The sequence below is a fragment of the Saccostrea cucullata genome, unplaced genomic scaffold (assembly GCF_032062105.1).
Source record: "Saccostrea cucullata isolate Sc308-1 unplaced genomic scaffold, CSIRO_AGI_Scuc_v1 ctg12229, whole genome shotgun sequence".
In the NCBI taxonomy this organism is placed as follows: domain Eukaryota; kingdom Metazoa; phylum Mollusca; class Bivalvia; order Ostreida; family Ostreidae; genus Saccostrea; species Saccostrea cuccullata.
In genome coordinates, this window is record NW_026922635.1 from 386 (window position 1) to 14,426 (window position 14,041).

Genomic DNA, 14,041 nt, shown 5'->3' on the forward strand with positions numbered 1-14,041 from the left:
GCTTATACATCATTGGCGTCAGAAGCATATTGAAAGAGTGGGGGGGAGGCTATGTGAACGTGACAAAAAAAATAAACCTACAAAAAATGACAAGAAGTAAAAAATGAAAAACATATCATAATACGCTAAAATCATATTTCTTTTGTGTATGTGTGTGGTTTGTGGAGGGAAGGGGGGGGGGGTGATAAATATTTTTTTAGTATCAAATTTTTCTTCAAACACTACCACTTTCTCCCTTATCTTTCAATTAACTGCATTTTGAAATATAGTGAGGGGCTACACTTACGTCCAAATTCTCAATGCCTATATTATGTCAATATTTGCAACCATACCCCCCCCCCCCCCCGCTTCTGACGCCTATGTTCAGTCATGTACACCGTCAATACACATGTTAAAATTAAATGATCAAAACATCAACCTAAAAAATGTTATTTAATGAACTTTAGATTTGTGTTGCTTCTGTAACGTTTTGATACTGTTTCTCCAACATTTTAAGACAATGTAATATTCTTGTGATTACAAAAAAAAAATTAACATTATGTCAAACAAGTTTTTAAATAACTTCTTTACAACCGCAATACAATGTAATGAAAACGTTTTGTGCTAGCCGGGTTTTTCTCAAGGTTATTCTAATGAAGATAATTATAAGTTGATACTGACTATAATAATATCATTTAATTTCTATAAAATGCTTGATTCTGATTTGATAAAAAATTGTTTTGATAACTGCATCAATAAAATCTAGAGTTCGCTTTCACTACGCAGCTAGAACTACTTCAGCTGTCTTTACTGTATATTTCCCGTTTCCAGATTTTTTTTGAAGGAGTAATTAAATAATTCAGCAAATACAATTTATCATTGAGTCAAATGCTGACTGACGTTTTTCATACCAATTGCTAGTCCATTATTTATACACTTAATTGACCACAGATTTTACGGTATTTCCCGATCATACAAACGAGCACACGGCGGGTGTGACCGGTCGGCAGGGGACGCTCACTCCTCCGTGGCACCTGATCCCACCTCTGATGTTTCGGAGGTCCGTGTTTGCTTTGTTCTTTTTTGTATTGTTTTATGGAATTTGAGATTGAATACTGTTCATTATTTCCATATCCTTCTTTAAAAGATATCTTGTCTAAATTTAGAAACCTTTACGTTCCTGATGTATTTCCTTTTTTCGTTTCGTTTTGAATTATCCCCTTTTGCTAAACAAACAAAATCGACTGCATGACAACAATACAGTTATGGGAAAGAATGAAAGAAATCAGCATACTTATGTTAAATGAATATCTTTGAGATAACTGGTATGAACAAAATAACTGTGAAGAATTTTTCTTTTTTTTTTTTTTTTTGCTTGCAAAGCTTGTAAATGCCGTTAATGTGTTAATTCTTAGGAAACGAATGATCGAGAAAAACGACACCGCATGGATGAGGACGGAATATTTTTTAAGCCTAATCTTAAACAGTCGGCAACAGACTTTTATCAGATTTTACAGCATTGGCAGATTGTGATATGTATTTATATGTTCGGTTTGAAATTCAGATGAAAATGAGCACAAATGAAATACAAAATTTCTGTGATCTAACGTTAGAGTTCTGTAAGGATTTTTGAGTAGCTTCCCTTATTATTTACGAACTTACCGAGGAAAATATATCCATTGGGATATAACAAAATAAAATAAACATACAACATAACAGGTCATTTTTTGTGTTAAAGAACTGTTAATTATAACTTTAGAAGGTTGGTTATGACACGACAATGTTTGAGAACTTTTTTTTTCGTTAGGCCTACAAGTTAGGCCTAGCCATTTTGAATTTCATATTGTAGTGATATAGTCATAACCACTGATTTTGATGAGTAAATTTTATAGTAAAGTGAAAGAAAGTTTCATTTTATTAATTCAGAATCATAATTAAATATTAAGAAATGAATGTAAAATTTGTTTCCTTTGATCGAAGTATTAAAGACAAAAATTTGAACCGAAAATGTATTCATCAATGCGCTACGCGCGTTAATGACGTTTTCCGTCCAATTTTTTTTCTTTGATACTTCGATCAAAGGAAAAAATTTATTAAATTCATTTCTTAAGTCCTTATTGTTTAATTAACATACTAATCTACCTGTCAATAAGATAGTTTTATTAGAACCCAAATGGAGTAGTTTTCAAACATAAATTATTTTCTAAATTTTCAAAGTACATGTACATTCATAACCTTCATTTCAGAACACAGTAATATTTTTGAAAGGATTTAACGAAGCCCGATCTACTTGATCTGCGCATACGTTCTAACGCAGTGTCGAATCAGGCACGTCACAATACCCTTGACTGCTGTCACTATTGAACCTAATAACGTCACAATTAAAATGACGTCAAATTGCGCTAAGCTGTTTCGCTGATCTTGCTTACCTGGTTGCATTCGTGAATTCTGTACATGGAACTTTTAATGAATTTGTCTCATGGTAATGGAATATTCAATTGTTAAACATTGTTGAAGAATCACCTGAATAAAAATTTTGTGAAGTTGATCAAGTATTTTTTTCTCATTTAAACACTGAAAAATTTAAGATCAAATGCCAAGGTCAAATACAAGGTTTACTCAAGAATGTGTTATAAATGTTGTAAATACTGTGAATTCTTATTCATGTTTTGTATGATCTAGGAAACACGTGTGAAGCATTTTAATATCCCTCAATCAGACACTGATTAACATTAAAGATCAAATGCCAAGGTCAAAACAAACTTGACTTACTAAAGAATGAATTATAAATACTGTAAATACTGTGAATTCCTAATTTCTTATGCATGTTTAATAAGATCTAAGGAACATGTGTGAGCTCACTACAATACTTATTGTTGTCAATTTGTCTGTATCTGACAATGACAATTTAGGGAATATTTTCTATGAAACATAAATTATTAAATTATTACCCAAAAAACTGAATTGGAAATTGAAATATATTTGTACGGCACTGAACTGACCATAAACTGAGAAGAAAATGAAGTAAATAAGACATTTTAACATTTCGAATATCTCGAATTTTATTCAGCTACTATATGTTTTGCATGGTTGAAAAATCTTCACATAAAAAAAATATGAATTTAAATTAAAAAAAAATCATACATTTAAAATTGTATTTATTAAGACAATTCCACATTTAAAATGTTAATATGTGAAAGTAAAGATATTCTAGATCTAAATTTTGACATGTCCGTTTTGTTTATGGCCCGTGTAATCACATCTTCTTTTTTTTAGAACCGCATACAGAAAAACATGTAATACAGGCACAGTTAGACTATACATGTACATTCATGTTTTTTTATGGTGCTCCGTTTAGAAAAAAATAAAAGTTTACATGAAACATATTCTTAAACATTATTACCGTATAGGCCTATGTTATTTTTAAAAAATAAATAATTATAACACACCGGGAGCAAGTCCGATCCTGTGGCCATGTCTCCCGATCATTGTTAGTAGGAAAATTAAAACATTGTCTAATTATATTTTTTTTAATTCTTTCTTCTTGATGCCCAAATTCTTTACATATGTTCGCAAAATCAGTACTTGCCCACGTTTTATTACAATCCGTTTGTTTACATTTATTTTGACAATAGTAATGATAACCGTAAATTTAATTTGTGCAGCGTGTCAGGAATTATGGAATGTCGATCTCCATTATTTTTCCCCATTAAAATATATAACATTAAAATGCATTCCATAACTATAACTGATTTTTTTTCTGGTAATTCCGTTTTTTTTTTCGTTTTATCAAATTAATTCCTAAATATTAAAAAACTGAGAGTTGCAGGATAGGGTAGGATAGGATTAGACTGAAATCACAGGATAGGATTGTGGATGCAGGATTCACGATAGGATAGGATAAAATTGTCAACTTATAGGATAGCAGCACTGTAGGAGTGACTTTTGCTTGTTTTAAACGGGATGGAAATATTCCATTAGTAATGCTAGTATTGATAAGATGTGTAATAGATTTGCATATAACATTTGCCGAAAGCTTTAGAAGACGAGACCCAATCAAGTTTATACCTGCTGACTTGTTTACATCAAGTGTATTCAACATATTTAATACTTCGAACTCACTTATATGATTTATACTGAAACATTTTTCTTTCCCTAGCTTAGTTTCTGTAAATTTATTTATTAATTCTGAATCAAAACTTTGTACTGACATATCTGCTAATAATTTACAGGATATTTCAGTAAAGTATTTGTTAAAAATATCAACAATATCCTGTAAATCTTCGAAATCCGAACCATTTTGTGTTATACAGGTAGGTGTGAAAATTTTGAATCAGATGCCAAATGGTATAAATAACTCCACACACGTTTACTTGTTTGCAATTGTTAATAATAGTTTACGTTTATCAGCGTTTTGGTAAATTATCAAACTTTAATTTTCTTTAAAAAGTTAAAATTTCCCTAGAAATGACTTATATTCTTTCTTAACATACCTGCAAAGGGAAAAATTTAAACAGTACTGTCCATCACGCCCAATAGGTAAATAGAATTAGGTCACCCATTAATACCTGATTCAAAGCCTATATAATATAACATGGATATTTATAAGATTACAACTATGCATACATCATTTTTAAAAAAATATGAACTAATACAGTGTAATTATTAATGTGATGTTTCAAGGTCGTTTGGTAACAAAAAGAACTCAGCGTATCTTAAATGTACCGTAATATCTTATTTTCTAAGATTTTACACTTCATCTGATATTTAAAAATTACAAGCGAGAAAGGATACCCGCGTTACATTATTAATAACAAAAAGTATTTTGATTACTTTGATGACTGTAACATACAATGTTTCTCCAACTAACATCAATACCTGTGATTACAATAGAGAGATTAAGTTCCATTTTGAATTAACTTTTTGTTAATGAAAACAATTAAATTTCAAACCATCTCTCTACAAAAATATGCAAAAGAGAAAATGAATCCAGTCGCTAAAATGAAAGTTGAGGAATAAGAATTATTGACGTATAGAAACAAAAATTAATGCAACAATGCATGTATGGGTTTTCAAAATTTTATATTATAAAACTAACTTGAATGATGTTTTTGCGCAACATGGACTTATAATTACTAGTGCAACCAATTATGACCGTTGGAGGATCTACTTAATAAATGAGATCTTTATTCGGCGTATAACATAATTAAGACAATAGTTTAGACCAATCCATCCGACAAAATAAATGGTTTAACAAGGATTTAAAATATATACAGAGATAAAAAACATTTATTTTTAAACTGGATTGACAGATTATGAATTTGAAATGGATGTATTTGATGATGAAGGATTTAAATCTCTCACAAAATTGTTAATAAGAATAAACTAAATGAAGATAAAAAAGTATCTTTTTGAATACCTTCAGTCTTTATTGAATTGAACAATTTCTGTCAAGGTATGTATAAGTAGGATTCCAAAGTTCGATAAGATTCCAAAGTCAGGCAGAAGTTCGATGGTCTGCGCCAAACACCGATGATTCATTGGTGCAAAAAACAACGAACGTTTATGACGTCAAAGACTTCTGCGCAAAAACCTTATGTCGCGGCGTGCCAAGGCGTGATTGTTTAAAATTAACACAAATAAATATTAATTGCAAAGATTTGCCCTCAACTTTAGGATATATGTGCGAGACGAACTCTAAACAGTTTAATGATTGATTGTATGTTTTTAACGTCCCTCTCAAGAATTTTTCACTCATATGGAGACGCCACCACTTGCCGGTGGAGGGCTACAAATTTTGTCCTATGCTCGGCACACAGGGCCTTTGAGAAGTGAGGGATCTTTTTCGTGTCAGCACCTACTGCGACACGGGGCCTTGGTTTATACGGTCTCATCCGAAGGACCGGCCTCCGCGTCCCGCAGTGGTATTCGAACCCGCGACGTAAGGATTGACTCCTTACTTCACGACTCTAGGCCAGACACTGTAACCACTGCGCCACGCGGGCGACCTCTAAACAAGTACAGTTGAAAAATAATACTCAGTTACTATAATTAACCTAAATATCTTGGGTGGGTGCTGGACTAATCCAAATCAGTCGCGGAGTAACCTAACTCTAAAATCTCTTGAGTGATTATTACTCATTATTAGTCCAATAGTGTATAAGGACCTACCATTATCAGTCGAGTTGTGTGCGAGGACTTATCCTAATTAATGCCTATTAGCGAATAAAAACAATAAGCAAACTCAGTAAAATTGTATAGACGTGACGAATACTGATTTAATGGATTTTGTATGAAAAACAATGGCATGGCGTTGGACTATTGTGCCGTTATAAACGTTTATTGTTCCTTCGCAACATCGGACCATGGCATATCATACCTTCGCACTTTAGCACGTGTTTCATAGGAAACGAGCCATCGGACCCTGTCGTGACCATCTGACTTTGGCGTCCGTAAAAAACAGCGAGCCATTTGGGTTTTTGGCGCAGACCATCGGAGTGTGCGAGACCATAGCACTTAAGCGTTACTATCACACCTTGGGGTCTTACATATATATCATAAATCAAAATTAAGAAAACCGTAAACTTAAGATACAATTTAAGTTCAGTCGAAAGAGCACTCGCTCCGTGATTGGAAGAGTCCAAATCTCGGCTGCGACTGGCCTATGTCGATAAAAAATAAGTAGCAATTCTTCTTTCACCAAGCGCCCGCTCAGACTTGAAGTGAAAAATTAGACCTAAAAGACGAATGCCCCAAGTCACGACAGGCGTTGGCAAAATAAAGATCCTCCACAGCTTAATGACCCTGAGTACCCAACATAGGTCACAATGTGAAGCCCTTCATTGGCACATGGTGACGTTTTTACATGAGTGAAGAATTCTAACTAGAATTTGAAATAATTTTGACGAATAACGTATAGTTTTATGTATTTAGTTGTTGACAAGCTAGTATACATTTACAGAAGCCTTTTCTACGAAAAAATTAAAGCGTTCTTTCGCATATGAAATAAAGCTCAGAAGAGCAGTTGTTATCATTCCATATTCCTGTTCTATTGAAAAGTGTGGTGATTTCAATACAGTCTTCCTGGCCTTTGACATCATTTGGTTCTCCTCTGCTCCAGTCCGTGAATGTCAGCGAACTTCCGGTAGAGGCCAAAACAAACCTCCCTTCGCTGATTTCATCCGTCCCCCCAATCCAGTACAATCCTAGTAAGATAGATAAACTATTATATTATTATAATGCAAGAAATGCTGTAAGTGCTATGGAAAATAAAATTGCAGTATACATACTTAATTTATCATAGTCGATAATTCTTTGCTTCAAAAAAAAATTCTCTTCTCTTGTCTCTATCTCGACCAGTTTTGCACCATATTGTAGACACTTTATCTGCAAATATCATTTGAGAAATGAAAAACAACTTTAAAACTGGAATTGATAAGAGAATGTGATCAAATTCTGTGAATGCCGCAGTCCTTCTCGAAAGATCTCATAACGTTCCTATCAACTGCAATTCCCAGTAAGGTTTTTTATTTGTTATTTTTTTTACTTATATTTACATTAGAGACAGACAATCGAATAAATTTGAATACAATATTGCAAAATCCATCCGTCGTACATATTGACAAAACGCAAGGTGAATCATGGCTTGAAAGGCACTTCAAATTCATCAGACACGGTATTATTTTGGACAAATCTATACGTACAATTGATCAGTTATTGTGAAAATATTGATATCTTGGAATTTTGGATTCGTAGGAATCCATATGTATATTCGATGCCGGAAAGGCACAAGAATCACGCCCGAAATATGATGATAAAATCTTGAAGGATTTTCGGTCGAATAGATGACACTTCTCCGAGCCAGTTAAATTAGTAGGTTATAAAATTTATATTTTATATCTTATGTATGGTTTTATTGAGGCATATTCTAAACAATGTACACAATAAATCACTATAATCCTCGCAAGCCAGGGTTTCAGTTTACACCTCAAAAGCACGTGTTACAAGTTTTGTGTCATAGAATGGCTTAATATGATTGGTTAAGAGATAGGAAAACGATCAAGTTTTGCAATTTGTCCAAAGGACGGTCTGGTAGGCCAACGAATATAAAATGAAATATGCCAGGTCTGTCACAAGGATTTAACGTGTGAAGTATGAAAGCCCTGGCCCTAATCGTTCAAAAGTTATGGTCAAGATTACACATTTTAAAAAGTAGGTGAAAATACAAGATCAAAGATCTTGATACCAAGTCCAAATTGAAATTAAATTTCTTGTAATGACGAATGTAAATAATGAAAACACTAGCCTGTACCCTTGAAAATTTATAGTCAATGTTTTGTTAAAGTAAATCAAACACCTAGGTCAACGTCAAAGGTTCAAAGTTCTTAGTATCCAATGAAGGGACGTCTTATCAGATTGAAAATATATTGTATCTCGACTAGTAGACACTCAATCTACAAAGTTCACGTAAAGACAGACGATCAATCTTTCTTTGAGAGAGACTTGTTATCATCTCACGGATATAGAAAAGTTGATAATTCTCTGAATTCCCTTCCTTTACATAGGAGAATAAAATATTTTCCATATTTTCACCAGAAAGTACACAAAAAGTGAAATAATGGTAAAATCATTAAATCTTTATTCATTTACTCTTTTTTTCTTCAAAAATATTTCTAGAGGATAACTGATACATGTTGTTAACTCATATTACATTTCTTGTATAAAAGAAATGACACTTGAAAAATATCAGGTGATACTTTATATAAAAAAAAGATGATTGACAAATCAAACCTGTTAGCTTTACAGAATCAATTAAATTTTGTTGTATTATTTCATTTTCCGAGTCTAAGGATTGATTGATTGATGGATTTTATATTGTTTAAAGTCCCATTCCAAAATTGTTCTCTGAAATATATAGACAAAACGAGAGAAAAAAATCCAGAATTTTTCACTTTTCCACATCTGTGATATGATGTATATTAAGTCTATCCAACATAAAAGAATGCTTGTATCAGCTGTCCTTGATAATGACAGTGAATGAGGTGAAAACTGAATGAATCAAAAACCCAAAACAAAAGATCCCCCAGAAATCCAAGAGGTGGTATCAGGTGTACATGAGATGGTAGAGGTACATTGTAAACTTGTCAATCCCACTGTGAATCTCATGCATTGATCAGGTATAAAGAACATTTTGTAGCCGAATTAGTACACTATAAATGTATTAACGAAATCGTATTGGGTAGGTTATTTTTCCATACAAAAGAGTCATCGCAACTATAGAACGATGGAAAAACCGACCACCATTTTCAAATAATTTTGACATTCATCTAACTACTACTAATTTTGAATTTTAAGAGTAGATACGTACACTTGCCTTGTCCCACGCCTTCGCCTGTGCTATGATATTGTAACAAGAACGTCCAAATTTTATCCAATTTGATGGACACGACTTTTCGGACGTATCTAAATGGTACAAAAAAGAAAAGAAATATACAATATACATTCATCATATGCTTTATGTATTGTTTTAACCGCTTTTGACACAGTTGAATTTAATTTTTAATTGGTCTGGAAATATATAACTTTAAAAAATGTAATGTTCCTGTTTTGAAAGTTCAGTTTTCTTTCTCTTTAGTATTTGATTAAGAAAGATTATTCCTAGAAGACAAAAAATGTTTAGGCACGACATTCATACAATTAATATAAACTATTCATGGGGGAAAGGTTATAAAGACGGGTGATGTTCGAAAAGTTCAGGGAAAATATAAATTTTATATATACTATTTTAATGAAATTGATTATGAGGACATTAGCAAATTTACAATCATACTTACAAATATTTTTTTTGTGAATATGGGAAGAATTCATTCTATGTATTTGTAGGAAATCAAATCATTGAACTTTAAAATTAACTTATAACATTGGAACATTAAACACATGCCGTCTTGAATTTCTCAATAATACTCTCTCTATATATTTCATTCAATATGACTAATATCAAGTAATTGAAATAATTTTTTTTCACTTAACTTTTATTTTGCTTATAGTACTCCGATAGTTCAATTCTTGTTGTCAATTAACCTCATATCATTTTTTAGGTCACCTGAGTAAACTCAGGTGACCTATTGCTATCCGTTTTCGTCCGTCGTCGTGCGTCGTGCGTCGTTCGTCGTGTGTTAACATTTGAACATTTTCAGCTTCTTCTCTGCAACCACTGAACCAATTTCAACCAAATTTGGCACAAAGCATCTATAGGTAAAGGGGAACAAAAATTGTGAATTTCATGATCCCTGCCCCCCTGGGGCTTGAGGGGTGGGGCCAAAACCACTAAAATTAATGCAATCTTTAAAAAGCTTCTTCTTAACTCCTGGACAACAAGCAGGCAAACTGTTTGCATGATTGTAATCAGCAATGAGTCCTCTACCAAAATTGTGAAATTCATGACCCTAGGGTCAGGGGTTGTAGTGCTAGTTCGGGGCTAAATAAGTAGGTAGTGAAAATGCATTATTTCTTTGAAAATCTTCTTCTCTGCTCCTGGGTATTAAATAAACCAACTAAGTACATAGTTATGATGAGCAAGAGTGCCTCTACCAAAATTGTGAATTTTATGGCCCCAGGGTCAGGGGTTCTGGTGTTAGGGTGGGGCTCTGTTGATTATATAGTGAAAATACATGAATTCTTTGAAAATCTTCTTCTCTGCTCCTGGGTATTAAATAAACAAATTAAGTACATAGTTATGATAAGCAAGAGTGCCTCTACCAAAATTGTGAATTTTATGGCCCCAGGGTCAGGGGTTCTTGTTTTAGGGTGGGGCTCTAATGATTATATAGGGAAATGCATGAATTCTTTGAACATCATATCCTTTGCCCCTGGTTAATATGCTAATGATCTAATTACATATTTAAGGCCAGGATTTATTTTATTTTTAGTTTTTCAAACCCTCCGCTCAAGGTTTTGAATTTTCAGAAAAATAAAACATTTTTTTCTTTCCGATGTCAAATTTGAGTCGGGATCGAGATTTCAAATTTACGAACTCGCACTTCCGGTTTTAGGATGAAACGGCGGGTCTGAGAAGATAGCTTGGTTTAGTGTAAAATTCATCGATAAGAGTGCCATTCAAAACGTTTTGCCCGTTCAAAAGAGAAATAAAATGCTGACGACTTTGTTGCACAATGACATGCTGGTGAGATAATTATGCATTCGTTTCAAAAGTAACTGTAATTTTTTTTTTCCTCCCCCAGGTTTTTAACTGCCCTTGGTAGCTATTGCATATTGCCAGGGACATTGTTTAGGTCTCTGGTATAGCTTACAGTCTAAGCATCATTCCTCAGAAAAGGGTTGCTTATGCATCAGATGTAATGAATAAAACAATGGAAAAAGTGAATTCAAATTAGAGGAAGAAATAATAACCTGAAGAAATAAAAAAAAATTCAACTATTAAAGGGCAAGAATATACAAATATATACAGGCATGTAGTATCATTTGTATCAGCCAGAAAAAAATTATTTTACACTTAATTGAAAAAATGTTGACCCTACTACCCAATACTCCCTGTCTGTTTTATGATAGGAATTATAATTTTAGGCATCAAGTAAATTTTAGAACAATGTCTACACATTCACATAACACATACTAAAAAATGAAGATATATTTGAATATATTTTGATCAACATCACAAAATTTATTTAACTGGCCCAAACTGGCAGATGATGAAATAAGCAATTAAATGTTCTACTTTCCTATTTGTAAGCATTATGTGTCCAGTGGTAAGGAGCCTATTAGGATAGCATAAAAAAGAATGTACCAATGTTAATAGTTGATTTATCAAAAAAAAAATATTTCCTTCTCCTTCGGGAGTGCCCGGACTTTTTTATTCTCATGTTCATGACTAAAGAAAGGGGCCTCTTTCAAAATAGATAATTTCAGGGCTGCTGGGTCAGGGGTACCAGGGGGGTACTTTGACTAAAAATAAATTAATGCTTTGAAATCTGCCACTTGATAAGCAATGGTGCCTCCTTCAAAATTTGTGAATTTCGTGGCTTTTGGATTAAAACACAAACCAAATATGATCGCTGGAAAGTTGTGATTATCAGGTGACCTATAAGCTGACCTATAAGGCCCGAGGGCCTCTTGTTACAATATAAGATCAGCAATCGTGATTTAACCCTTCCAACGGCCTTGCTAACTTTTAACTATTTTATTAAGTCTATTTATTAATCCTATGTCAATTTCAATAGTCCCCATCTATTAATGTCAAAGATGATACATTAACACGATATGAACGTTCACGGCTGGTGTAAATGGTCTTCACAGGATGCTAACTCAATTACGGCACCTGATCCCACCTCTGATGATTTTGAGATCCATATTTTTTGTTCTTATTTTGTATTGCTAATTTGACTTTTGGGCCTGAATATTTTTTTATCTCCATATATTTATATATAAGGCCTCCTTAGCTTCTTGCATATTTCTTAGAGAAATTTGAAATCCGGTAGATTGATCAACAAAATCAAGAAGTCAAAGACTGGTCTCAGAGAAAACCAATGGAAATGGAAACATTTTTGAATTAGATACACACAAATAACATTTTTTCTTAGACTTTTTATGCGCGAAATTGCAATTTAATATTTAAAATTTCTTTTTAAAACCTTTGAAATAATTTATACATGGAGTTGGTTATTATAGAACCAATATTTTTTTATCGCACACCCCTTAATCAAAATCTACTAAAAGTAGTTTTGTATGTTGAAATAACATTTACTCTCTGTTAATTCAAATATTTATAGTTTAAAGAAATTTACCTAGCAATGATATTAAAATTAACAATCACAATGTCAATTCGAACACAAATTGAGTGATTGCATATTGTTTAACGCCATCTAAAGAATTTTCACTCATAGACGCTGCTAATTGCCAGTGGATAGCTGCGAATCGCGGCGCTGCGAACGAGTATCAAACCTGGGACTCCCGATCTAGTATTTTAAGGTAAATAGAAAAATCTGTAGAAATAATAAACAGAATATTTACCACTTGTTATATTCTTTACTCTGTTTTCCAGATTTGCGAGGTCACTTTGCAACTCTTTTTCTATTTGTAGAAGGCTGGAATTTTGCTCTAGAAAATAATTAAAAGGTTTCAAGAAGATATCAACTAAATAGCGTGAAAAGTTATAATAAGTTATACTGAAGTCTCAAGTCAGGCTACTTGCAAGTAACATATGATTAAAATGTTGTCATATATTATTTTTCTGAAATCTTGTTTTGAAAAATTTAATATTTTAATTCCTTATTGATTATCAAGATAAGAATTTATCTAATTTTAGTTTACGATTTGTAACAAATAGTTTCATTATTAAAAAGCTTTTCTAAAATGATAAGAATGAAAGTAATAATAATTATAAATATTTATACAAACCTCGTATCATCTTTGTGATCCGTGCTTCCATGTTAGATTGAAAGGTACGTAAATCCTGGATAATCTGAATATTATCCATTGAACTCGAATATAAAGGTTGCGACATTGTACAATAAAGCATCACAAGGAGACCTATGACTGAAAAGAGCATTCTTTTAGAAATAATAATCTGGCCAGTTGAAGAGTTCATTGCAATTGATTCCGCTTCCTTTTATTCCCAGTTCAGGTCATCAGTCAGATGTATTTCTACTAAAATGCATTTTTATACATGCGCAAGTACCACGTGGATAATTGAAATATTATGTTGTATATATTTTTTGGATGCTCATTACAAGTAGGGAATTTTTTCTACTTCCTTCCCTTTATTCATTTTTTCAAAGGTTCCATCTAGCTAAATAATTGACGTAGGGTATAAGTAGGCAAAACTGGGTACAATATGTATAAAAAGTCGACCCTGTAAAATTGTCAAAGTTCATTTTATTTGTTTTATCCTATAGTTATTTATTTTTAGTGCAGAAAATGATAACACGTTTATCATCAGAAAAGTACACGTCAAGTACACACATGTACATTTTGTAAATTGTTAACATTAAATGTACTTTTGTACATAATCACATATTGTTTACTAGCTAGTAATGTACACTCAACT

General features: G+C 32.6%; 1 protein-coding gene across 2 annotated transcripts; it reads right to left on the minus strand.

The window, feature by feature from the left end:
• Positions 1–4,873: 4,873 nt before the first annotated feature.
• Positions 4,874–13,612, minus strand: LOC134262110 (C-type lectin lectoxin-Lio3-like). 2 transcript variants are annotated; one of them, XM_062744498.1, is made up of 5 exons: positions 13,393–13,612; positions 13,006–13,092; positions 9,347–9,441; positions 7,269–7,365; positions 4,874–7,184 (listed from the first exon to the last, which is right to left on the minus strand). In XM_062744498.1, exons 1-5 carry the CDS (start codon positions 13,580–13,582, stop codon positions 6,961–6,963), a joined length of 693 nt encoding a protein of 230 aa, XP_062600482.1. In that variant the 5' UTR covers positions 13,583–13,612; the 3' UTR covers positions 4,874–6,960. The 2 variants fall into 2 exon arrangements, with proteins under 2 accessions (XP_062600482.1, XP_062600483.1); XM_062744499.1 differs by lacking the exon at positions 13,006–13,092.
• Positions 13,613–14,041: the final 429 nt, after the last annotated feature.